General features: G+C 48.2%; 2 protein-coding genes across 8 annotated transcripts in view; one reads left to right on the forward strand and one right to left on the reverse strand.

Annotated features, from left to right (window-relative positions):
* Nucleotides 1-26,596, reverse strand: part of nav2a (neuron navigator 2a) — a 105,341-nt gene that overhangs the window by 78,291 nt on the left and 454 nt on the right. Inside the window, exons 2-5 of one of the 2 annotated variants that reach the window (XM_068320628.1) lie at nt 21,576-21,733; nt 19,120-19,232; nt 18,207-18,335; nt 17,346-17,633 (exon numbers count right to left, since the gene is read on the reverse strand). In XM_068320628.1, the coding sequence (XP_068176729.1) occupies nt 17,346-17,429 (84 nt within the window). In that variant the 5' untranslated portion in view covers nt 17,430-17,633; nt 18,207-18,335; nt 19,120-19,232; nt 21,576-21,733. The remainder of the gene's footprint in view (nt 1-17,345; nt 17,634-18,206; nt 18,336-19,119; nt 19,233-21,575; nt 21,734-26,596) is intronic. The other variant, XM_068320637.1, reaches the window with a different exon arrangement.
* e2f8 (E2F transcription factor 8) lies at nt 20,059-26,282 on the forward strand. 6 transcript variants are annotated; one of them, XM_068320698.1, is made up of 11 exons: nt 20,059-20,454; nt 21,418-21,666; nt 21,740-21,893; nt 23,189-23,458; nt 23,539-23,703; nt 23,788-24,283; nt 24,358-24,754; nt 24,847-25,053; nt 25,130-25,229; nt 25,307-25,599; nt 25,733-26,282. In XM_068320698.1, exons 2-11 carry the CDS (start codon nt 21,511-21,513, stop codon nt 25,898-25,900), a joined length of 2,406 nt encoding a protein of 801 aa, XP_068176799.1. In that variant the 5' UTR covers nt 20,059-20,454; nt 21,418-21,510; the 3' UTR covers nt 25,901-26,282. The 6 variants fall into 6 exon arrangements, with proteins under 6 accessions (XP_068176799.1, XP_068176780.1, XP_068176791.1 ...); XM_068320679.1 differs by having other exon boundaries at nt 24,847-25,229; XM_068320690.1 differs by having other exon boundaries at nt 23,788-23,928; nt 24,004-24,283; nt 24,847-25,599.

Genomic DNA, 26,596 nt, shown 5'->3' on the forward strand with positions numbered 1-26,596 from the left:
TGAGATCAACAAGTAACGTCTGAGACCAACAAGTAACGTCTGAGACCAACAAGTAACGTCTGAGACCAACAAGTAACATCTGAGACCAACAAGTAACGTCTGAGACCAACAAGTAACGTCTGAGACCAACAAGTAACGTCTGAGACCAACAAGTAACATCTGAGACCAACAAGTAACGTCTGAGACCAAAAGTAACATCTGAGACCAACAAGTAACGTCTGAGACCAACAAGTAACATCTGAGACCAACAAGTAACGTCTGAGACCAACAAGTAACGTCTGAGACCAACAAGTAACGTCTGAGATCAACAAGTAACGTCTGAGACCAAAAGTAACGTCTGAGACCAACAAGTAACGTTTGAGACCAACAAGTAACGTCTGAGGAAACCAACAAGTAACGTCTGAGACCAACAAGTAACGTCTGAGGAAACCAACAGGTAACGTCTGAGACCAACAAGTAACATCTGAGACCAACAAGTAACATCTGAGACCAACAAGTAACATCTGAGACCAACAAGTAACGTCTGAGACCAAAAGTAACGTCTGAGACCAACAAGTAACGTCTGAGATCAACAAGTAACGTCTGAGACCAACAAGTAACGTCTGAGACCAACAAGTAACGTCTGAGGAAACCAACAAGTAACGTCTGAGATCAACAAGTAACGTCTGAGACCAACAAGTAACGTCTGAGACCAACAAGTAACGTCTGAGACCAACAAGTAACGTCTGAGGAAACCAACAAATAACGTCTGAGATCAACAAGTAACGTCTGAGACCAACAAATAACGCCTGAGATCAACAAGTAACGTCTGAGACCAACAAGTAACGTCTGAGGAAACCAACAAGTAACGTCTGAGACCAACAAGTAACGTCTGAGATCAACAAGTAACGTCTGAGACCAACAAGTAACGTCTGACATCAACAAGTAACGTCCGAGACCAACAAGTAACGTCTGAGGAAACCAACAAGTAACGTCTGAGACCAACAAGTAACGTCTGAGGAAACCAACAGGTAACGTCTGAGATCAACAAGTAACGTCTGAGACCAACAAGTAACATCTGAGACCAACAAGTAACATCTGAGACCAACAAGTAACGTCTGAGACCAAAAGTAACGTCTGAGACCAACAAGTAACGTCTGAGATCAACAAGTAACGTCTGAGACCAACAAGTAACGTCTGAGACCAACAAGTAACATCTGAGACCAACAAGTAACGTCTGAGACCAAAAGTAACATCTGAGACCAACAAGTAACGTCTGAGACCAACAAGTAACATCTGAGACCAACAAGTAACGTCTGAGACCAACAAGTAACGTCTGAGACCAACAAGTAACGTCTGAGATCAACAAGTAACGTCTGAGACCAAAAGTAACGTCTGAGACCAACAAGTAACGTTTGAGACCAACAAGTAACGTCTGAGACCAACAAGTAACGTCTGAGGAAACCAACAAGTAACGTCTGAGACCAACAAGTAACGTCTGAGACCAAAAGTAACGTCTGAGACCAACAAGTAACGTCTGAGATCAACAAGTAACGTCTGAGACCAACAAGTAACGTCTGAGACCAACAAGTAACGTCTGAGGAAACCAACAACTAACGTCTGAGACCAACAAGTAACGTCTGAGGAAACCAACAAATAACGTCTGAGATCAACAAGTAACGTCTGAGACCAACAAATAACGCCTGAGATCAACAAGTAACGTCTGAGACCAACAAGTAACGTCTGAGGAAACCAACAAGTAACGTCTGAGACCAACAAGTAACGTCTGAGACCAACAAGTAACGTCTGAGACCAACAAGTAACGTCTGAGACCAACAAGTAACGTCTGAGATCAACAAGTAACGTCTGAGATCAACAAGTAACGTCTGAGACCAACAAGTAACGTCTGAGACCAACAAGTAACGTCTGAGACCAACAAGTAACGTCTGAGACCAACAAGTAACGTCTGAGGAAACCAACAAGTAACGTCTGAGACCAACAAGTAACGTCTGAGATCAACAAGTAACGTCTGAGACCAACAAGTAACGTCTGACATCAACAAGTAACGTCTGAGACCAACAAGTAACGTCTGAGGAAACCAACAAGTAACGTCTGAGACCAACAAGTAACGTCTGAGGAAACCAACAGGTAACGTCTGAGATCAACAAGTAACGTCTGAGACCAACAAGTAACATCTGAGACCAACAAGTAACATCTGAGACCAACAAGTAACGTCTGAGACCAAAAGTAACGTCTGAGACCAACAAGTAACGTCTGAGATCAACAAGTAACGTCTGAGACCAACAAGTAACGTCTGAGATCAACAAGAAACGTCTGAGACCAACAAGTAACGTCTGAGGAAACCAACAAGTAACGTCTGAGACCAACAACTAACGTCTGAGGAAACCAACAAATAACGTCTGAGACCAACAAGTAACGTCTGAGACCAACAAGTACCATCTGAGACCAACAAGTAACATCTGAGACCAACAAGTAACGTCTGAGACCAAAAGTAACGTCTGAGACCAACAAGTAACGTCTGAGATCAACAAGTAACGTCTGAGACCAACAAGTAACGTCTGAGACCAACAAGTAACGTCTGAGACCAACAAGTAACGTCTGAGGAAACCAACAAGTAACGTCTGAGGAAACCAACAAGTAACGTCTGAGATCAACAAGTAACGTCTGAGACCAACAAGTAACATCTGAGACCAACAAGTAACATCTGAGACCAACAAGTAACGTCTGAGACCAAAAGTAACGTCTGAGACCAACAAGTAACGTCTGAGACCAAAAGTAACGTCTGAGACCAACAAGTAACGTCTGAGACCAACAAGTAACGTCTGAGACCAACAAGTAACGTCTGAGATCAACAAGTAACGTCTGAGACCAACAAGTAACATCTGAGGAAACCAACAAGTAACGTCTGAGACCAACAAGTAACGTCTGAGACCAACAAGTAACGTCTGAGACCAACAAGTAACGTCTGAGATCAACAAGTAACGTCTGAGACCAAAAGTAACGTCTGAGACCAAAAGTAACGTCTGAGACCAAAAGTAACGTCTGAGACCAAAAGTAACGTCTGAGACCAAAAGTAACGTCTGAGACCAACAAGTAACGTCTGAGACCAACAAGTAACGTCTGAGACCAACAAGTAACGTCTGAGACCAACAAGTAACGTCTGAGACCAACAAGTAACGTCTGAGACCAACAAGTAACGTCTGAGACCAACAAGTAACGTCTGAGACCAACAAGTAACGTCTGAGACCAACAAGTAACGTCTGGGGAGACTTTCAGATGAAGACTGTGGGTTGACATGGAACTTAGGTTCTCCAGCTGCTAATATTATCCATAATCACCACACCCTCACCTGAAACGTCTACATCTATTATTCATTCTCTCAGTACGTTGAGAAGCTCCACATTCCACACCTGACCAGTTCTCTTGATGCTTATTGGTCGGCCTGACATTCAGTTGTGAAACCTGACATTTAGCATCAACCCACACTTTAGCAAAACGCCGCAACCTGCAAAAGGGCATGAAGATAATGTTCTCTCCCTAAACACTTCTTCCTTTATCCTCCAACAAGCCTCCGTCTTTAAGGTCAAAGGTCAAAGGTCGGATGCTATTGTTCAATTTCACACAACAGCCGTGGAAGGAAATCAAATATGGCATTTAGCCACGTTTGTTCTCATGCCCCCCTAAACAAAAGCACCCGGGTGCGTGGGGCCAAAGCAGGAAAGGTTCCCCCGTACGCCGCTACACCTTCACCGGCTGCAACCGGCTCATGAAGAGATCATGTGATAAATATGTAATGACAGCAGGAGGAGGGGGAACGTGAGTTTTTATGCTCCTTTTATTATTCATAAAGAGGAAGAGGTTTCCAGGATGCTGGGCTCCTCACACACACACACACACACACACACACACACACACACACACACACACACACACACACACACACACACACACGCCGGCCAGAGTTCTTTAATATTTTATCAGTCTGATCCGTCAACATCCTGTCAGAGGGGGGCGGGACGTGACTGAACCCCCCTGTCAATCATTTTTACAGTCTGGACCGGGAAACGGTGACGCAACAGATGCTAAGCTAAGCTAAGCTAGTCTGAGGGGGAGTCGGAGACATGGATGACATCACTTCCTGAAGCTGTGGTTGGGAGGATTCAGAGGCGACCACTTGTTTCGCAGCTCAGGAACGTCGCGTCGGGTTTAGAGCAGAAAAACTACAAAAATGGAGGCAAACCTGGACTTAAGCCCCGCCCCTTTAGTCATCACTGGCTGAGACTGAAAAAGTGTTTGTGTGTGAGGTGTGTTTGGTAGTTACACCAGGATGAGCCTCAATAACGAGTTTTAGGGAGTCGCTCTAAAAACTGTAAGAGGGTCAAAGGTCAGAAGGTGGGCGGAGACTAAAAAAAACGTGATGTCATCGATGGTGAGCGCCGTCCAAATTAGCCGCTCCGGGGATTCAAGCCCTATTTGTCTGAAACGTGTGTTTCTGCTAGCGCCCTGATGTAGCGCTAGCAACATTAGCCACATTAGCAACATTAGCAACAGAGGAGAGTAAAGGATTGAAGAATGAGGGATGAGAACATACAGCCTGCTGATTCTCTATAGTATCAGCATCTGGACCCCCCCCACCCCTCCATGTCCCGCCCCTCGCCCCCCCTTCCATCAGCTCTCTGGGGATTCGCCGTGAGACGGCATTCAGAGATCGCTGGTATTCTGCAGAGGTTGGGGAGTCTGGGTCGCCACGGTTACCCAGAGGGATGATGAGGAGGAGGAGCGGGTGGGAGGGGGCTTTGGGGTGGTGGGGGGGTTCAGCTCTCTGCTGTTTCCTGACTTGTAATGAGGTGGAGGTGCAGGTCCTCCTCTCCATCAGTCAGCGTTGATGAAGGATGCGTCTCGTGAAGGTCAGAGGTCACACGAGGACCTGAGGCGGGATCATGGGGGGCTCCTCCCAGCTAGCTATATGATGCTAACGTTAAAGCTAGCTACACCAGTGGATGAAGAGCGCTGCTAAAAGAACGCCACCCACGTGGTGGTGGTGGTGGGGGCGTGTCCTAAACATAATGCTATTACAACAGAGTAAATGAACACAGCGGGGGGGGGGGGGGGTCTGGAGTGACTCGCTCACAGTGGGGGGGCTCACAGGAAGTCAGTGGGAGGGGGGGCCCTTCAGGAAGGATGGCCTCCGGCGGGAAAAACACGGCAGGAGGGAGGAGGAGGAAGAGGGAGGAAAGAGGCGGAGCTTAGCGTGATGAAGGAAAAACTACTCGCCTCATCATCATCATCATCATCCTCACTGGAGATACATATCCAGATCCGAACCAAAAGGAATATTGATCACTTCCTGTAGCTACATGCTACATGCTACAGTGGATCAGCTGACTCTGACTGTTGTTGTTGATGATCTTAATCTGGTGGAGTGTTCCTCGAAGTGTTTTCTTCTTCTTCTCCTCCAGGATTAAATTTACCGTAAACTAATCTGGATTAAAACGATCACGTGAATCACGAGTGACGCTAAACAGCCGATATTGTAACTATACGTACGTATATGATGACATGTTTTATTCTGGATTATTGTACAGTAACATTATATAATGAGCTTCTAACGGTAGTAATGACATTACTTTAGTATTTAGAGTAGTAATGACATTACTTTAGTATTTACAGTAGTAATGACATTACTTTAGTATTTAGAGTAGTAATGACATTACTGTAGTATTTACAGTAGTAATGACATTACTTTAGTATCTAGAGTAGTAATTAGATTAGTAAATTAGATTATTAGTTATTATCACCAATTGGAAGCAGGATGTAATAAATAACGACTTACGAACAATTCAACTTAAGAACAACCTCTGGGAGCCAGTTGTGTTTGTATGTTGAGGACTTATAATAAATGTAAGCATCACCTCTGAACAGCAGTGCACCCTTGCACATTCGCGCATCAACGCTCGCGACTCCACCTCATCGCGGGGATTTTTGGTAGGCAGTCAGGTGATACCGTACGCGCATTCTATTGTCAGGAAGTGCGCTACGTTCTGCGAGTCTTGGATTTCCAAGTGCTTTACACAGTCTATCAGAGTGTTTTAAAGGTAATACAGATAGAAGGTGGTTTAATGTCAGCATGGGGAGGGTTCATAAACGTTTAAATTACCGTAAATAATAATAGTTTGTCGCAATATTGCGGAATTCATTAATCGCGTGTGGTTCCTGGAACGCATTAACCGTGAGGAACGAGGGGTCGCTGTACTGACGCGTTTCATGTTGGAGAAACAACCGGAAGGTTTGATACTGAGGTCTGTGTTAGCAGCTAGCGCGCATTCATGCAGAACAGGGAAGCAAGGAGAAAGAAGAATCTCACACACACACACACACACACACACACACACACACACACACACACACACACACACACACACACACACACACACAGTGTGAAACATTTCCATTCATTAGCATTAATTCACATTCACCCGTCAGCTGCTGCTGGATGCTAACACCCGACATCACAGGGAGCGGTCGGATGGAACGGATGCAGGAATCATCCTCAGAGAGGAGGAAGGAGATGCGGCAGGACGTAGCGTTTCTACTTCCTGTTGACGTCACATGCGTCTGTTTGGTAACAAACGTTCACGTAAAACATCCGCCTGCTAAAGCTAACGCTAACACAGCTGGGACCAGGATGAAGAGGAGCGATGAAGCTCAGCTGTCCAGGTGTACGCAGACATCAGGTGAAAGGCGGGTGATGGAGAGAAGTTAAGAGACGAGTGTAATCGGATCTGCTGCTGCGCTAGGCTAAGTACAGTGTGCTACGCTAGGCTAAGACCCGCTAACAGTTAGCTGAACGTTTACAAGTTTCAGAAAGTCCTTTAAACATCCGTTCATCTGTTATCATCCATCGGATCCAGAAGATTAATTGAAGTCCTGCTGGGGTGTGAGGTCTCCTCCGTTACCCAGAATGCACTGCAGTATTATGCGCCGAGGGCATCAGGCAGGAAGAGGGCGTCCCGCTCTGACCTGAAGTTCATGGCCGGTTTTACAACCTTCAGCCCCTCCAGTCGCTCCTCAAACAAGTTTACGAGGCTCTAAAACAAACTCCCCGTATCCCAGAAGCCTTTGCTCACAGCCTCCAGGTCAGGGGCGTCGTCACGAGACAAACAGTAGCGACAAACGCTGCAATCAAAGTCTAACCTGACACTTATCTTTACTGGTTCCAAAGTTTCCTGATGGGCGAACGACTCCAGGTGGCGGCGACGCCGTCATGCTGCCGCTCGGCCTCTGAATGCATCATCAGGCGAGGCGCTAAACCCCCACAATGCTTTGCTTCCCACCAAGTTGCCAATGAAGGAGCGGAAATAAAAAGAGAGACGGATAAATAACCAGCGGGGGAGGCGGGGGAGGGGCGAGCGTGATGGATCTGCTCTGGGGATGGAACGGAGCGCCGTCTGGGAACGCGAGAGTCATGTTCCCTCCTGTTGATGGACGCTTGTTTGCGGGTCATGCATCATCGGAAGGCGACGGCGATACCGAGTCGATACTGTTGGACATTTTTCTCACAACCAAAGCGAGAAAAATGTCCAACGAACTCCGAGGATATCGAGTCGGTATCTTCAGAGTCGATATTGTTGGAGTACCTTGGACATTTGTCTCTTTAGGGTAGCTCCTCACACCGCGACCAAAGCGAGAAAAATGTCAGACAAACTCTGATAATATCGACTCCGAAGATACTCAGAAGATATCGACTCGATATCCTCGGAGTTTCTCCGTCATTTCTCTCCCTTCGGTATCTGCAAGAGGCGATATCGAGTCGATATCTTTGGATTTTGTTAGCAATTTTTCTCCCTTCTGTCGCAACGAGAGGAGCTTTGATGTCTGCAATTGTCTATGTAAAAAGAGGCTCTTTAGGGAACTCAAGGTCCCCTGGTCGTGGATCGTCGGAGGGCGACGGCAATATCGAGTGGATTCTGTTGGAGTTCGTCCGACATTTTTCTCGCTACCGAAGTGAGAAAAATGTCTGACGAACTCCGAGGATATTGAGTCGATATCTTCAGTCGATGCTGTCGGAGCACCTCGGACAATTCTATCCTAAGGGTAAGTCCTCTCACCGCTACCTAAGCGAGAAAAACATCAGACGAACTCCAACAATATCGACTCCAAAGATATCGACTCGATATCCTCGGAGTTACTCCGTCATTTTTCTCCCTTCGGTATCTGCAAGAGGTGCTGCGCAAGGGAGAAAAATTGCCAACGAAATCCGAAGATATCGCATCGATATCTTCGGATTTCGTTGGCAATTTTTCTCCTTTCTGTCGCGAACAGAGGAGCTTTGATGTCTGTAATTGTTCACGTCGAAAGAGGATATTTAAGGAACGCAAGGGCCTCAGGTCATGGATCACTGGAAGGCGACATCGAGTCGATTCTGTCAGAATTCGTAGTACACTTTTCTCGCTACCAAAGTGACAAAATGTACGACAAACTCCAAGGATATGGAGTCGATACCTTCAGAGTATCTTTGGAGTCGCTACCGAAGAGACAAAAACGTCCAAGGTACTCCGACAATATTGACTCCATATCCTCCTTCATTTTTTGTGAAAAATGTCAGATAAATTCCGAGGATATCGAGTCGATATTTTCGGCAATTTTTCTGCCTCCTGTCGCGATGAGAACTTTGATGTCTGTAATCGTCTACGTCAAAAGAGGACATTTTCGGAACGCAAGGTCCTCTGGTCGTGCATCATCGGAAGGCGACGGGAATATCAAGCCGACACCTTTGTAGTTTGTTTGCAGTTATTCTTGGCGGGAGGCGCTTTGATGTCTGTTTGTATTTGTCTGCATCAAAAGGGGCTATTTCAGGAACGCGGGGCGACTTTCACCTGGAAGACGGATTGTTCCTGAGAAGAAAAGCAGGACGACCAAAAATAAATCAACAGATTCGTCTCCTAGGCCTCATTTGTAAAAACACGGAAACCCTTCGTCTTCCTCCTGAACGGAGGCGTTGGGTTAGCGTCCTCCTGAACGGAGGCGTTGGGTTAGCATCCTCCTGAACGGAGGCGTTGGGTTAGCGTCCTCCTGAACGGAGGCGTTGGGTTAGCGTCCTCCTGAACGGAGGCGTTGGGTTAGCGTCCTCCTGAACGGAGGCGTTGGGTTCACGTCCTCCTGAACGGAGGCGTTGGGTTCAGGTCCTCCTGAACGGAGGCGTTGGGTTAGCGTCCTCCTGGACGGAGGCGTTGGGTTAGCATCCTCCTGAACGGAGGCGTTGGGTTAGCATCCTCCTGAACGGAGGCGTTGGGTTCGCGTCCTCCTGAACGGAGGCGTTGGGTTAGCGTCCTCCTGAACGGAGGCGTTGGGTTCAGGTCCTCCTGAACGGAGGCGTTGGGTTCAGGTCCTCCTGAACGGAGGCGTTGGGTTCGCGTCCTCCTGAACGGAGGCGTTGGGTTAGCATCCTCCTGAACGGAGGCGTTGGGTTAGCATCCTCCTGAACGGAGGCGTTGGGTTAGCGTCCTCCTGAACGGAGGCGTTGGGTTCAGGTCCTCCTGAACGGAGGCGTTGGGTTCGCGTCCTCCTGAACGGAGGCGTTGGGTTAGCATCCTCCTGAACGGAGGCGTTGGGTTAGCATCCTCCTGAACGGAGGCGTTGGGTTAGCGTCCTCCTGAACGGAGGCGTTGGGTTAGCATCCTCCTGAACGGAGGCGTTGGGTTAGCATCCTCCTGAACGCAGGCGTTGGGTTCACGTCCTCCTGAACGGAGGCGTTGGGTTAGGGTCCTCCTGAACGGAGGCGTTGGGTTAGCGTCCTCCTGAACGGAGGCGTTGGGTTAGGTTCCTCCTGAAAGGAGGCGTTGGGTTAGCGTCCTCCTGAACGGAGGCGTTGGGTTAGCGTCCTCCTGAACGGAGGCGTTGGGTTAGCGTCCTCCTGAACGGAGGCGTTGGGTTAGCGTCCTCCTGAACGGAGGCGTTGGGTTCGCGTCCTCCTGAACGGAGGCGTTGGGTTAGCGTCCTCCTGAACGGAGGCGTTGGGTTAGCGTCCTCCTGAACGGAGGCGTTGGGTTAGCGTCCTCCTGAACGGAGGCGTTGGGTTAGCGTCCTCCTGAACGGAGGCGTTGGGTTAGCGTCCTCCTGAACGGAGGCGTTGGGTTCGCGTCCTCCTGAACGGAGGCGTTGGGTTAGCGTCCTCCTGAACGGAGGCGTTGGGTTCGCGTCCTCCTGAACGGAGGCGTTGGGTTAGCGTCCTCCTGAACGGAGGCGTTGGGTTAGCGTCCTCCTGAACGGAGGCGTTGGGTTAGCGTCCTCCTGAACGGAGGCGTTGGGTTAGCGTCCTCCTGAACGGAGGCGTTGGGTTAGCGTCCTCCTGAACGGAGGCGTTGGGTTCGCGTCCTCCTGAACGGAGGCGTTGGGTTAGCGTCCTCCTGAACGGAGGCGTTGGGTTAGCGTCCTCCTGAACGGAGGCGTTGGGTTAGCGTCCTCCTGAACGGAGGCGTTGGGTTAGCGTCCTCCTGAACGGAGGCGTTGGGTTAGCGTCCTCCTGAACGGAGGCGTTGGGTTCGCGTCCTCCTGAACGGAGGCGTTGGGTTAGCGTCCTCCTGAACGGAGGCGTTGGGTTCGCGTCCTCCTGAACGGAGGCGTTGGGTTCGCGTCCTCCTGAACGGAGGCGTTGGGTTAGCGTCCTCCTGAACGGAGGCGTTGGGTTCGCGTCCTCCTGACACAGTTTCACCAAAGTCACCTGAGTCCTTGAGAAGTTGTTTTCTGCATCCTCAGCTGGAGATAAGACCAGAGGTGCGGCGCTACGGTAACGGCTGGTTAAAGTCCACAAACGGACCGCCATGAATCACGCCACAGACGGGGGAGGGGAGGGCTCTGATGTCACCTCTGCTGTCAAAGCAGGAACACCTGCCTTCATCGTGAGATCGTACATTCTCCTGACGTCTGTTCAATCGATATCTATGGTCCAGTCCCATTTCTTTTTAACCCCTTCCTTTCCCCACGCCCCTCCCGTTTTTGTTGACGTTGATGAACGGCGCCGGCCGATCGCCTCCACGGCTCCTTCTTTGTCCCGTCAGAGAAGAGCTAGCATCTAAAGCTAACGGTGTGCTTGTGGAGGTTCCGCCCTGCATCTCAATCAGCTGTTCTAGAACCACCATCGTCTCGCCGCCGCTGTCACCGCCTCACGCTTCAGGGGTTATTGCGTTTCCACGGCGACAAGCGCTTCCCGTTATCCCCGGCGGCTCACGGTGATCCTTCACTTGGACCTACTCCTCTCATCAATTCGGCCTTCCGCTCTGCTGAGCCTCGAATTCTGATTGGCTGGCAGCCGGGGTCACCCCCCCTCCTCTTTGAGGACTGAGCCCCGATTGGCTGGAACACGAGGCGAGGGTTCGGACGCCGCGTTGACCCCGGGAAGTTTCTAGAGCTGGTTGTGATAAAAGTGATGAATGAGCCTTTACCTGTGTCACACACACACACACACACACACACACACACACACACACACACACACACACACACACACACACCTCATCCAGGGAGGGGGGCTGGTGTCAGGAGGCGAAACAGCTGAATGGAGAAAATTAACCCCCGGATCCCGAGGAGGAAGAGGATTGGGGGGGGGCAGGAGGAAGAGGAGGAGGAGAGGAGGTGGGGGGGGGGTGAAGAGCAGACAGACGGGAGTCTATTCTCTTCTCTCTTCCTGGATAAATATTTGATCAGCGGGACTCTGATGGGTATTGATCGGAGCCCTCATCCGCTCCTCATTGATCCGCCCTGGCTGTGATCACTATTTAGATGAACACACACACACACACACACACACACACACACCCATTAACAGCCCAGATTACATTACTGTGGCGTCCTTCAGCCCCCCCACCAGTGACCCCTGCTGTGACACCAGCAACACCGCCTCACATGACGGGAAACACGGGAACAACATGGACCAACACAGGATTAACACAGGATTAACACGGGAATAACACGGGAATCTGGTCTTGCTCCAGCCATTCTCCACTCCGCCACAGGCGAAGTAAATCCCAGATTGGCTACGAGGATCTTAGACCGTGTCGCCACAGCGGCGTTCTTATTTTTACGGAAAAAAGGCTAAAACGTACAACTTTTTTGGACTTGTGAAATCCCTGAGCGATAACAAACTTTTTCTCTCCCTAGCGCCGCTATGTCTGTCGGCGCGGCTGACGGAAACAGCCGAAGTGACCCGAACGCTCCCGATCATTAAATATGCACTGGGGTCATGACCTCTCGTCCAACGAAAAACAAAAATACTGTTTTTTTCCAAGCTGAACCCCTGAATTGGTGTAAGACAAGGAGAGGACCATCGATCAAAAGAATCCAGTGTTTCTAGTAGAGTTTGTGTTAAAGTCCTCATTAATAAACAAATGGTGAATGCTGGGGGGGGGGGTGGAGACAGACCGATCAGAAGGTCAATGAAAGATATTATCAATACTTGTTTGTAGTCTTAGACTTTTGTTCCCTCTGACCAGCAGGAATAACCAGCGATGATGTAAATGTGTTTTCACCTCGCTTGATGTTTTATATGCCTTTTTAAACTGAAATGAAAAATCATGTTATTGAATTAAATAAACTAAACTAAACTCTGTCATACCAATGGTGTTGATGGAGGTCAAAGTTCAAATGTCTTCTAGTCTCAGTAAACTACCAGTAAACACTGAGTAATATTTAGTCTGACTGTATCTTCAGAGTGAATGAAGTTTTCAATGGTTGAATCTCACATTCATTCCTGCATCAAGTAGGACAGAAATAAAGAGAGTTCAGCTCCAGCTGCTGGCTTTAGGGGGTTTTTGGAGGGAAACTGAACACAAGAGTTTGTCCTCAGAATGCAGGACAACAACCCCGTTTTCTGAAAAATTTCCCGGGGGAGGCCCCCTGGACACCCCCCCCCCCAGATGAGTGTTGGTCGTCCGCCTGTGCGCCACTGTCTTGGACACAGAGTGTGGCTTTTTGGGGCTTGCTCAATTCTTTTACCCTGAGCCACAGTGGTTAGTCACACCAGCTCCTGGGGTAAGACCAGGGAACAACACAGGAACGACACGGGAACAACACGGGAACAACACGGGAACAACGCTCCTCCAACACCTCAGGTCTGATTAATGACACCAGTCGACCAATCACACGCTCACGATGGGTTCCAGCCCCCTGATTGGCTGAATTACAGATAATTAATTCCCAGCCTTCAGACGCTCCAGGCGGTGTTCAGACTCCCAGAGCCTCCAGGCAGCTGTCAGTCACAGGGAGGACCCCCCCCCCCAGCACCAGAACACCCCCCCCACAGCACACACACGCACACACACACACACACACACATTAACACACACACACACACACACACCTCATTAGCTGTGAATCCTCACGCATAAAAATCTGTTTGAGGTGAAACAACATGGAGGACTAATCCCCCCCCCCAACCTGAACCCACCACGTCAGGACACATGGGGGGAGCCGATGATGAAGCGTCTGGACCAGCAGCTGTTCACACAGCCGATCAATATCTGTAGAGCCAGTATTGATTACCTGTGTAAGTGATACCTGAAGGGGGGCGCGGTGTGTTTTTGGGGGGGTCCAGGTCTCCTCAGGTCCCGCTCTGACCTGGGACTCATTAGTGACACCAGGATTATTATTGGGTTCTGGAGGGTATTGATCCTGAACCACATCTACATGTTTACAGTACAAGATTAGTCTGGATTATATCATCTGGATTAAATAATTCTGGATTATGTTATTCTGGATTAAACGTCAGAACCCACCTGGACCACCTGACCCCACTTCCAGGTAAGCAGCTGACTTAAATTCTATGTTCTGTGGGGATTTGAACCCAACCTTGCTGCGTATTAACGACCCCCCCCCCAGCTGCTCTCCCTTCATTGATCACTTCTCAGATCAGGCGCGTCCCATGAAGAACATCTGTTCTACCGGCGGTTTAGCACTCCCCCAGGAATTAAATGGCTCGATTACAGCAGAGGCAGTATCTAACCACCACTGGGGGGGGCAGTGTGTGTGGGGGGGGTCTCCTGGGAGCAGAAACCCAAATTCCAGACGAGCTAGATGTGGGCGTTCCTCACTAATGAACCATTAAACTCAGGTTTTGGTCGAGTCTGAAGAATCCAGGAGGCCCTGAACGCATCGCGAGCTGGACTTACCCCCCCCCCCCAATGATGAACGATCGGAAGTGAGTGTCTGCTTCTCTGTCTGGTTCTGAATGGGGTGGGGGGTGGGGGTGAGTCACCTGTTCATCAGACTGCACCAAACCCCCCCTACCACCATCACACCCCCTACTGGGGGTGTCACTGATACCCCGTTTACCCCGGCAGGAGAGACGAGCTGTTACACACAGGCAACACCCCGCTGCACAGCGCCATCTATAATAATATCATATAAAATATAAAATATGATTTAAAGTTCCCAGTTTGGGGTCAATAAAGTATCTTATCTTATAATATTAATGTAATATTATAAATGTAATATTTATATAATGTAATATTAATGTAATGTAATCTAATATAACATAATGTAATATATTATTTTAATTATTTTAATGTGAATTAAAGTCATTTTTCCAGCAGTGCAGGAAATTAATGAGAATTCGGAGCAAAAACGTCATAAATTTAACAACATTATTTCTTTATTTCTACACTTTGCAGCTGTTTTAATGTCTTTGTATTTTATTCTATTATATTTATATTTTTTTTTTTTTTTTTTTTTTTTTTAATTATTTTTATATTTTATAGTTTTTCGACCGGCATCACTTTAGATTCCTCCTTTAACAACAGAATAATCTCAGACGTCCTGCTGAATATTTATTTCCAGGGTTTTGGCAGATTTCCGTGAGGCGGAGCCTCCGTTTGGAGTGGGAGGGGCTTGCGTTCCATCCAGCCCCGTCAGCCAATCGCGTTGCCCGAGTCGCTGACATCCAGGCCGTCCCAACCGACCCCCACCACCTGCCTTTCGACCTCCGGGAGCATACGGGGGGCCAGATGGCCCTCGAGGGCCAACCTGAGTGCAGCATCCTCCCCCACCCCCATCCTCACGCCTGGCCCCGCCTCCCTCCTCCGAGCCCCTCCCCTTCCTGAGCCAAACCCCCCGCGCCCTGGCGGGGGCTCGTCGGTGCTGCATGACTGGACAAACACAAAATAAATCCCTGCAGCTGCTGGGAGCCTCCATCGCTACGGCAACCGTTGCCACCGCCAGGCTGCTCTCTGATTGGCTGGCGGGACCAACCTGAGCTAAACGAGATAACGGGACGCAGCCACTGGAGACGGCGGCCTATTATCCGGCTGGGAATCAGGCGAGGCGTTCGCTGTCCGCGGGGTCAAAGGAGCGACGGCAGAATGAACGTTACGAGGACGCTGCTAATAAAGTTGATACAAACTGGATTCACATTTGTTATTATAGTTACGATAAAACAGTTTTCATGCTAGTAGCTTTTTATTTTGTCTTTTAAACCGTTTAGACAGGCTAACAGTTAGCTTCAATGCTAGGAAGGATTTTATCTTATATATTTTGCAGATAATATATTTTTTTAAAATTTTTGCTGACGTGTTATTTTATCCTGTCTTAGCGTGCTAACGTAGCAGCCATGCTAAGCAGCTAGCACCCATTCATCCATCCATCCATCCATCCATTCAGAGCAGGAAACCAACAAACCCACATCGTGTTTTCCATTAATCTGCGCGTCTAAGCTAATTATGAGGCTATTAGTGGGGCCGTTAGCGGCGGCGGCGGCGCCGCTGTAAACACCCCGTTATCCTCCCGACCCCCCTCCCCCATCAAACGCCTCTTAATGAGCGTCTGAAACGACTGGAGAACATAAACACATCATTTCCAGCGCTTATGATTGAGCAATTAGCATCAAGTTCCCCCCCATCGCGGGACACCCCAACCCCAGCCTCCACCTCCGGAATCCCCTTGAGGTGGGGGCTGGTTCTAAATCAGAAAATTCTGCTAAAAAAATTCAGAATTTTGACCTTTTATTGTCGTGAAGTTTCATTTTTCGCGTACCGTACCTTTAAGAGAAACCACTCCAGTCCTGGTGGAACGTGATTGGCTGAAACTTTACTTTCAGGTTCGCCGTTCATCAAAGATGATGTCACACCTCTGATGTGACGGGATTAATTAAACTCGAATTAAACCTGAATTTAAATTGGTTTTAAGCTCCTCCCCCTGACTCCGCCCCCTGCCCTTCATTAATAACTCCCATTGGCTCCATCGTCTCCTGATGCTTCCTGTTGATACCGACTCGTCCTCCGTTCTCAGTATTAACCCTTTGTTCCCAGCTGGGGGTTGGGATGGGGTGGTGGTGGGGGGGTCTGAACGGACACGCCTCCACCTGCTGATTGGTTCAAACCCCAAAGGGTTTGTTTCCATGAATACCAATGACGGGTTCTGATGTAGGTCCATTATTGTCGAGACGCGACGCACAAAAGGAACAAAATCCAATTACCTCCATCCATGGGGGGGGGCGTGGTCCCACCCAGGCGGGGTAATTGTTGGGGGGTAATTGAACCCATGTTGGTGTGTTCACTTCAGCGCATTCAATTTATTTAAGTCGCCGTTTCGGCGAGAGGCGTAGCTGCAGTACCTCCCCCGCCCCACAAGGGGGCAGCATCACGCCTCCACCGCTCTGTTACCACAACCCAACTACTAGTTTAGACAGGTTAACAACCAGCGGTGATGACATCATCGCCTCCGCCACGCTAGAATGCAGATGAACGCAGAACAAAAAAGCTGTCAGTTTGTTCCTGAGGGCAGCGAACGCCTCACGCCGCCTTCAGGCTCACCGGGAGACGCCACGCTTCTGGAAAGAAGCTCTCCATCAGACAGCTGGAGTAACTCTACACGACCGCAAAACCATTGAGGAAGACCTCGCCGATTCTTCATCATGCCCCCCCGACTCACACACACACACACACACACACACACACGCACACACACACACACACACACACACACACGCGTCTTCCATCGACATCGATACTCGTCTGTCCCTCAGACGGCGTCGGTTTTCCCCGATGAAGGTCAGACGCCGTCTGGAGTTCAGATCGTCGTATCGACACTCAAATGCCACTAGACTCAGCACCGCCTCCCCTCTTAAAGGGACAGCGCCACCACTTTTGACTCCGCCCCCATCTGGAAGTAAGCATCTTTACGACTTAAAAAGATTATTTAAAAAACCACTGGAAACAAGAGATTCTATGTGTGTCTGTGTGTGTGTGTGTGTGTGTGTGTGTGTGTGTGTGTGTGTGTGTGTGTATGTGTGTGTGTAGCCATGACAACCCCAGAGTGGGCGGAGCCACCACGTAAAGACGAACCGGCTGCGGACTCACCCGTTTCTGGTCCTCCAGGCCATGCAGTACCGGCTTCCTCCTGCTGGGGTGCTGTTTGGGATCGGCCTCAGATCCCGCCTCCATCTTCCCGTCGGCCAATCAGGAGCAGCTAAATATTTCCAAACGTCTTTGCGAGCAGAAGACGAACGTCTGTCCATCAAGTTCGCGTGGAGGGAACGGCGCCACCTGCTGTCGGGGAGGACTCAACATCCTGCGTCGCCGCGGCGGCGGCGCCTAAGAAGCCCCTCCCTCCAAAACGCGTCACCGCCGCCGATCCGTCCGCCGCCGCTGGGGAGGAAGAGAAGACGGCGAGGAAGGCAGAGGTCAGAGGTCAAGCTGGTTTTAAAGCTCACAGGAACACACCTGGAGGGGCGGAGCTAAAGCAAAACACCTGTCTGACTCCTCCCCTGTCAGAATAAGCCACGCCCAAACAGGTGTGAAGTGTGGAAAGACAATAAAACCCGTCTCTACTGGTCTAGTTTATACAGGTGAACGAGTGACGTCACCGCCCGCTGATTGGTGCAGGTGTGTCCAGATTAAACACAACAAGCGAACTTTTTTTCCTGAACCCAAACTCACCGCGGCGCGTGAACTCCTTTATTTGGTTGGGCGGAACGTTTGCGCACGCGTGTCACATCAACAGTTCCCGTTTCCGTTCCCGGTGCCGTTCCCGTTACCGGCCGGAGGTTTGAGCTGCTGCAGCATCCCGGGTGGAGACCGACCGACCGACCGACCGACCGACCGACCTCCGCGGCTGCTGCTGTCAGATTCCTGCCAACTGTCCGCGAACGCACCAAAAGCAGAAGAACCCGCGGGTCCCGGGGGCGGATCCGCGTCACGCGCGCGGAGAAACGGCCTCACCTCGCGCTCGAGCTTCCGCCGCCGTGGGGATGGTCGTTCCGTGTGAGCGCTGCTGTCCGCTCCGCCGCGGAGAACGGAGCCGCCGGATGGGGCGTTCAAGGACTGTCGGACAAATCAGATCCACAGGACCTGAACGAAAATGGACTATTATCGCATTTGTTTTTCAAATAGAAATAAATAAAAAAAATCTAATGATTTTTGATGATTTGAAGAATATGATGTCCTTTTTTAAAAATATATTTCTACTTTATTAGTTAGCGGAAGTTTGGTGCTTTTCATTTAATTTAAAAAAAAGGGTCAGAAGAGCTGGTTGTTGTGTTTATTAGTCTATTTCATCATATCTGTAAAATGAATCGTCATTTAAGAATTATTTTTCACAGATGTTATTGACTCAAACACGTTAACTAACATAAATAAGTATATCTATCTATCTATCTATCTATCTATCTATCTATCTATCTATCTATCTATCTATCTATCTAGAGACGCGATTTGTCTCCAGGTATTAACGACTTACCTAAACAAGCCTTCTGTTAAATGCTTAAAACCTTTTGTCTTGATTAAAATATGTATATATATATATGTTTCTTTTCAGTGAAAGAATTTTTTATAAATCAAAACACATAATTTTAGAAAATGCAGTACAGTACTGCCTCTGATAGTAATATGCTTTTGTACATCGTATTGAAGAATAAAATGAACTTCCAAGAGTTGGCAGTAGCCCAAATTAAAAATATCAGTTTTATGTGTTGACATTTATGATTTATTCCTTCTTTTTAGGCGCTCATGAAAACAGAATAAATTCTTTTTTTCATCCAAACCCAGAGTTGCTGTAACTTCTCATTTGGAATGGATTGAATAATTTCCGAGGAGCCGTGAAGGCAGCATCAGGGTCCCGCTCGCTCTTTCTCACCTCCGTACCATGACGTCACTGAGTACTCCAAACTCCGCCAGCCGCTTCCAGCATCCTTGAAGGCGCCTGTCGGTTTCCATGGAGACTCCTGATGAGGACGATTCTGCTGCCGCCTGGCGTCCAAACGGAGACACGACAATTAAAGGACAGAGGCCCAATCCGGGATTAATCCGGGTTGTCACGTTTTAATCGATGCAATTTAAGGCTTGAAAACAAATGAAATATTTTAGTATGTTATTATTGATCAATCAGATCAATAATAAATAAAGTTGCTCTGGTAAAGTTAAGCTCTTCTCAGTCTCCAAACCAGGCAATGTTAATTTCCCATTCTGGTATAAATATAGTTTACAGTATCTGTCCATCTTTTATTGGAGAAAGCAATTAGTTACTGCTTTATTCTCACAATTATTACACTTATATATATATATATATATATATAGATAGATAGATAGATAGATAGATAGATAGATAGATAGATAGATAGATAGATAGATAGATAGATAGATAGATAGATAGATAGATAGATAGATAGATGGGTACTTTAATAATCCCGGAGGAAATTGTACATATATTACTTATAATTATTAATATATAATGATACTTTAGTCTTTGAACCAAATATCCTAATTCTCATCTCTCACCATATAGTTCAGGTATCAAAAGGCGTTTTATTACTTTAAAATGATTGGAGAAGAAGAATTAAAGAAGAAGAAGGAGACGAAGAAATGAACTTTATAAAGTTGTTGTTGTTTTTTTCAAAAGAGTAGAAGTGCAAGAAGAATGTCATCAATGTTGTTTACATTTATGTGATAAATTTATTTATAGATTTAAATTTATTTACATTTAATATGATAAACTTCTGGTAGTCAAGTTAAATCATATTTGGATTTAATTTAATTATTTTTTATTATTTGATATTTTATTACTTTCCGTCTTTATTATCATTAACAGGATCTAAATGTTGTTTCGATTCTACGAGTGTTGAAAGGTCAAGCCCCGCCCCCTAACTACAAACCGGAAGCGTGGGTTTGCTCCAGATTGACGGCACTGCGCATGCGCGGACAGGGCGGGCCAAACTCCAGCGGTCATTCATACTATTGGGTAAAGTTTTCTCCTCTGAGTTGAAGTTGAACAAGCAGCCTCTGCGAATTGACCGGGTTCGAGAGTTTTAATCCGGATTGTATTTTATTATTTTATTTGTTTGCGTGTCAACTTCCGGTCCAGTTGTGGAGCTCCACGCCTGAGAGGACGGACGTAAATATCGGGTGAAATCTCCAGCTGGTGCCGGTGAGGATGAGCCGGTTCCTCTGAAACAAAGTTTATTCCCGCTTGTCGGTGAGTTTCCGTGACTTTACGTGTTAATCCGTTTACCGGGAGATCCGGTTTCTCCGTGTCGTGTAAACCCGATCACACGGCGGGATCCGTGACGACCAACATTTGCCATTCTGGGAAGCTTTTATTCGTTAAATTCGTCTTTTTAAGGACCTCCGGCGTCACGTCGCGGTATTTCGAGTTTAAAAAGAGGAATTAGAAGCGGAATAAATCGCGCCGCCGCTGTTTCGGACGCTCCGCGCCAAGGAATTCAAAACTCTCCTACCTGCGCGGGACGCTCGGCTAACTTCCGGTTCGCTGCCCGGAGCGGCTTTCCTATTGGCTGCTTGGAACAAAAAGGGCGGGATCTCGGTCAGTTGGGCGCTGCGATTCGACGAAATTTGCGTCACTTACCGCCAATATAAATACAGTGGATCGATCAAATTTAAACTGAACGCAGCACATTTTATTGATCAGTGGCCGATTGATCAGATAATTATTACCAAACTATTCTAAAAACGTTTGAAATCGGAAGCTGTGATTTATTTAAAAAGCAGTAAGACTATAAGAACTTTATAAGCAGTAAACTAGGAAGTAGCAAAAGAAAGTTATTAATATATTATAAATGTTTCTGCTAGTAATTAATATAAAGTAGAAATAGTGAAATATCTCTTCATAGTTTGTTAAATGTAAAAAGGATTATTTTTTAAGTCTTTTTTGTTAGCTAATGTTGGCTAATTCTAGAGTTTAAATAATGTTTCTGCTATTTGGTTAATATAAATTAGAAAACATATTAGAAATAGTAAAAAATCTGTTCAGAGTTTGTTAATAGAAACTTTTAGCATGTAAGGATTATTTTTGACTGATAACTCTTACGTTTTCACTCGCTAATGTTCGCTAATAGCGTATAAACATTATTGAATCTCGATTTTATTTTCTTCTTCTTTCTGAAGCCTTTTCTACTGTTTTGTCTCTCCTGGTCACCAGGACGATGGATTATTAACACCCAGACTTCCTGTCGATCCTTCAGACAGATTACTGGTTATTAAGCGGGCCTCGTGATTGGACGACCTTTGAACTATGGGTCCTCTGACGACACCAAAGAAAGGTTGTGAGGTCAGCTGCGTGGACCCCTGGACCCCCACCTCCAACCTGAAGATGCTGATCAGCGCCGCCAGCCCCGACATCAGGAACCGGGAGAAGGCGCTGTCCTTGGATGGGGTCGACCCGGCGCAGGTACTGGAGGTACCCCTGGTGTGGGCTCACAGGCGTGTTCCCAGAATGCATCTGTGATTTGTTCTTCCTTCAGGACACAGAAAACGTAGACGAGTCGGAGAAGTGGATCAGCAGGAAGGACAAGAGTCTGGGGTTGTTGTGTCAGAAGTTTCTGGAACGTTACCCAGAATTCCCTGCTTCAGACGACAACAACGACATCAGCCTGGATGACGTGGCGATGGAGCTGAGTAGGTCTATGATGATCAATCCTGATCCATTGATCAATTGATTGATAGATATACACATGTACTATTAATACTACCACTGATATAGATATTTATACTAATAATACTACTACTAATATACATATACTGTATATACTAATAATACTACTATTAATATACATATACTGTATATACTAATAATACTACTATTAATATACATAAATGCACTAATACTACTAATATACATATGTAAATAATACTAATATGCATACATATAGTAATAATACAACTAATAATATACATATAGTAATAATAATACTGTACTGTTCATATACATATAAACATACATGTCATACTACTACAACTAAAATACATACACATACTAGTAATACTTCTACTAATATACATATATATGCTAATAGTAATAATATTACTGTAATATACATATATAAATAAATGTACTAATAATACTAGTATGCATACAAATAGTAATAATACTACTACTAATATACATATACCAATAATAATACTATTCTTGAACATACATGTAATAATACTATTACAAAAATTCATACGCCTACTAAAATGAATACTACACATATGTGTACTAATACTACGACTAACATACACATACAATACAACTACTACTACTAATATACATACTGTATATACATGAATAAAGTAATATCAGTACTAATATACTTACATATACATACGCATACTAATAGTACTACTAATAGAGGTATAGATGCATTTATACAAATACAAATTCGTTTCACGTTCAACTTCCAAATTTTGTTCGACATCTAAGACAAAAGAATTCCAAACTTTTTGGTTGAATTCCGATTTGTTCGATGTCCAGCGTTCGAAAACCAACGCTAGACATCGAACAAACCGGAATTCGTATATATATATATATATATATATATATATATATATATACACATAAAGCGTACATAAAAATTCGTATATATAAATGTACTAATATACCACTAACTAATGATACTACCAATATAAATACTGTATATACTAATATCAGTACTAATATACATACACATACAAATAGAACTACTAATATATAGATGCATATATACTAATAATACTACCAATACCAATAATAGTACTAATAAACATACCTACATATACATAATCATATTACTACTAATATACATACAGATACTTTTGTACATATATACTATTACAGTAATCCCTCGTTTCTTGCGGTTATTGCTGTCAGCCAATAGAACACGAGTACGGTGTCACATGACTACCTGTTAAAAATCAGCGATGAGGTGAATGTTGCCCCGCCCCCCCTGCAGGCGTGGAGCGGCGGCGCATCTATGACATCATGAACGTGCTGGAGAGCCTCCACATGGTCAGCCGCTCCGCTAAGAACCGCTACCGCTGGCACGGCCGCGCCCAGCTGGGGCAGACGCTCGCCGTCCTGAGGGGGGTGGGGCAGGAGCAGCGCTACGCCCCCCAGATGGAGCTCCTCCGCCACAACGACAAGGAGAACCGGACCCCCCCGCCGCCACGGGAGGGCAAGGAGCTGTTCTTCGTGGAGCTGCCGGGGGTGGAGTTCAAAGCAGGTATGGGGGGGGGCGTTAGCATCGAGCTAACGCCGGGAACGAAACGGCATCTGATGCTTCTCCTCCTCTCCCCCCCCCAGCTTCAGTCAACAGCCGTAAGGACAAGTCTCTGCGGGTGATGAGCCAGAAGTTCGTGATGCTCTTCCTGGTGTCCGACCCCCCCGTGGTCAGTCTGGACGTGGCGGCGAAGATCCTGATCGGGGAGGACCAGAGCGCCGCCGACGGCGACAAGAACAAGTTCAAGAGTGAGTCCCCCCCCCGCCCCCCCCAGTGTCCTCCGCTGGTGTGTGTCCCCACCCCCCGCTCACCCCCGCCCTCGTGTTCTGCAGCTAAGGTGCGGCGGCTGTACGACATCGCTAACGTGCTGCGCAGCCTGAAGCTAATCGAGAAGGTCCACGTGACGGAGGGGGGGGGGGGCAGGAAGCCGGCGTTCGAGTGGATCGGCCCCCGGGAGCTCCCCCCGGTGGCAGGTAGGCGTCGCCTTCGCGCCGTCGCTTTAAAACATCGTTCGCTTTTAACTCCGCCTACCTTTTTCCCTCCCCCAGACCTGCACGCCGCATCCGAAGCCCCGCCCACCAGGAAGAGCGTCCTGACGTCGGTGGAGAACTGCACCAAGCAGCTGTTCTCCCCCCCCAGCGGGTCCAAACGCGGCTTCACGCGACACCCCTCCCTCATCAAGCTGGCCAAGAGCATCCAGGACGACCGGCGCAAGATTAGCTCCGCCCCCAGCAGCCCCGCCCGGAGTTTCCACGGCGGCGACGGCGTCCCGAACAAGATGGAGCAGCTGGCGGCGATTTGTGGGAGCGAGCTCCACCGGGGGGCGCCGTGAGTCCCAGTCCCACGCTGATTCTTCTTTAAAGGAACGCCCACATTTCTGACTCCTCCCACTTCTGTTCCAGGACCAAAGCTCCGCCCCTCAGACCTTCCCAGAAGCCCGACGTCGCCACTAAGATCCGCCTTCTCCCCCAGTCCCCGCTGACGGCGGTCCCGGCGGGCTCGCTGGCGTACGTCCCCACCCACTGCCCCTCCCTCATCCCCGTGTTGTTGCCCCAGCAACGGGGAGGCGGGCCCTACGCCGTGTACGTCCGGCCTCCTTCCCCGCGGCCACACCCCCTGGCGCGGCCGCAGCCAACCAGCTTCGCCGTTCGCTCCATGACCTTTGAGGACCGGAGTCCGACGGGTCGGAGCGCCACCACGGGCTCCGCCCACCGGGGGTGCGACGTCAAACGCGTCTGTCCGGGGCCGACGTCCGAGTCCAGCCCCCCCAAGGTGAAGAGGACCGACCCCGCCCTGAAGGTAAGGGGAGTGGTTACCCTCCAGGGGCTGGACAGGAAGTTCCCACCCATAATATGCTAATGAGTCACCCGTGGTGGGCGTGTCTCCGACAGGACTCCTCCCCCCACCTCAGGCGGCCCCTCCCCAACCGGCCTTCGCCGCGCGCCCTCCACCTGGACCCCGAGTTCGTCAACACCCCCGGCGCGGCGGCGACCAATCAGTCGCAGGAGCAGAGCGTGGAGACCTTCCTGGAGAAGATGGCGAGCTCGGACGTGGAGGCGGGGCTTACGCCCCCGACGCCGGGGCGGCTTCACACTGAGGTAGACGCACGGACGCCGCCCCGGCGCCGCACGGGTGTCCAGAAACCTCACGCCACTTCCTGTTTCCTGTTTCCAGGCGTTAGTCCCGGCCGGGTACCTCATCCCCATCGCCCAGACGGACGTCCAGGTGTCGGACGTGGCCACGCCCACCTACGTCTACCGCACGCCGACCGCAGGTCAGGAAGTCGCCCCAGCGACCTTCTCCCTAAGACTTCTGGGTATTCTCATGATGAAACCGTTTTCCCCCCTCCAGGATCCAGACCTGGCCCCGCCCAGGAGGCCACGCCCACCAACCTCCACCCGCGGAAACACACCCCCGCCGCCTCGCCGCTCGCTCAGCAGGGGCACCGCCTCCACAGCCCCTCCCCCGCCATCCTCAACTTCACGCTGCAGAACCTGGGTCTGATCTCAGGCTCCGCCCCTCCGACCCCGGAGGGCGCCGCCCCCCTGGCGCTCCATCAGAGGGCGCTGGTGTTCGTCAAACCCGTGTCCCCCGTCCAGCCGCCCGTATCCGGGCAACCGGTGACCCTGATCAGCGTCCAGCAGGTAAAACATGCGTTTGGTGCTCTTAAAGGGCCGGCGTCACCAGCAGTTGTTGCCGTGGAAACAGTTGTTTTTTATCGTTTAAGTATTTAGACGTTCGTAAATCAAAGACTAACAATCTGATCCGCCCGTCCAGCCTCTGATGGCCACGCCCAAGGGGGCGGGGCTTCCCCAGCACAGCTTCTTCCACACCCCGGTGCCCCTCCCCCAGCTGGCTGCCGTGGTTTCCGCCGCCGGACCCCCGACCTCCAAAAGCGTTTACATCCCACAGAGGAAGCTGGACGTCCCCACGGAGGAGTCCTGAGACGAGTGTGTGTGTGTGTGTGTGTGTGTGTGTGTGTGTGTGTGTGTGTGTGTGTGTGTTAGCCGTTAGCATCGTTAGCTGGCGCTCAGAATGTTTGTTTGTTTGTTTTTATTTACTTCTGATGTGAATGTTTTGGGGGTTTTTTTAATTTACTTGTAAAAGTGATAAAAGTCTTTTGAATCGATCGCTGATCGATAGCGAGACTTCTGTACGCATGTAACTGTTAGCTAACCGTTAGCGTGTTCAAACGGAACATGTGAATATTTGTCATTCATTTTAAGAATCAGACATTTTTAAAAGTTTAATTTATAAAAGAATGACTTTAAATTCTGATGTCCTACTAAATGTTAACTGAATGTCAATACATTTTTTATAAAATATGTGATATTTGTGTGTTGTTGTTTTTATTCCCTGATAGTAATTTTCCGTGAATCCCCGCCAATTAATTTTTCAAATTCAGTAAATTGTAGAAATTTAAGCAAAACATTTTTTTGGTCGATTAATTTTACCGTCAATGAAAGTTTTCTTAGAATGGAGTTTATTTCATTTTCAGGAAAATGAAACAACTTCAGCTAGTTTGTTAACAGATTAGCATTAGCATTGAGTTAGCATGAAGACGAGACAACCCGACAAGTTTTTGTAGAATATGTGATATTTGTGTAATTTTTTTTTTTTAATGCACATCGTAATTTTCCG

Source organism: Antennarius striatus, chromosome 1, assembly GCF_040054535.1.
Source record: "Antennarius striatus isolate MH-2024 chromosome 1, ASM4005453v1, whole genome shotgun sequence".
Lineage (NCBI taxonomy): Eukaryota > Metazoa > Chordata > Actinopteri > Lophiiformes > Antennariidae > Antennarius > Antennarius striatus.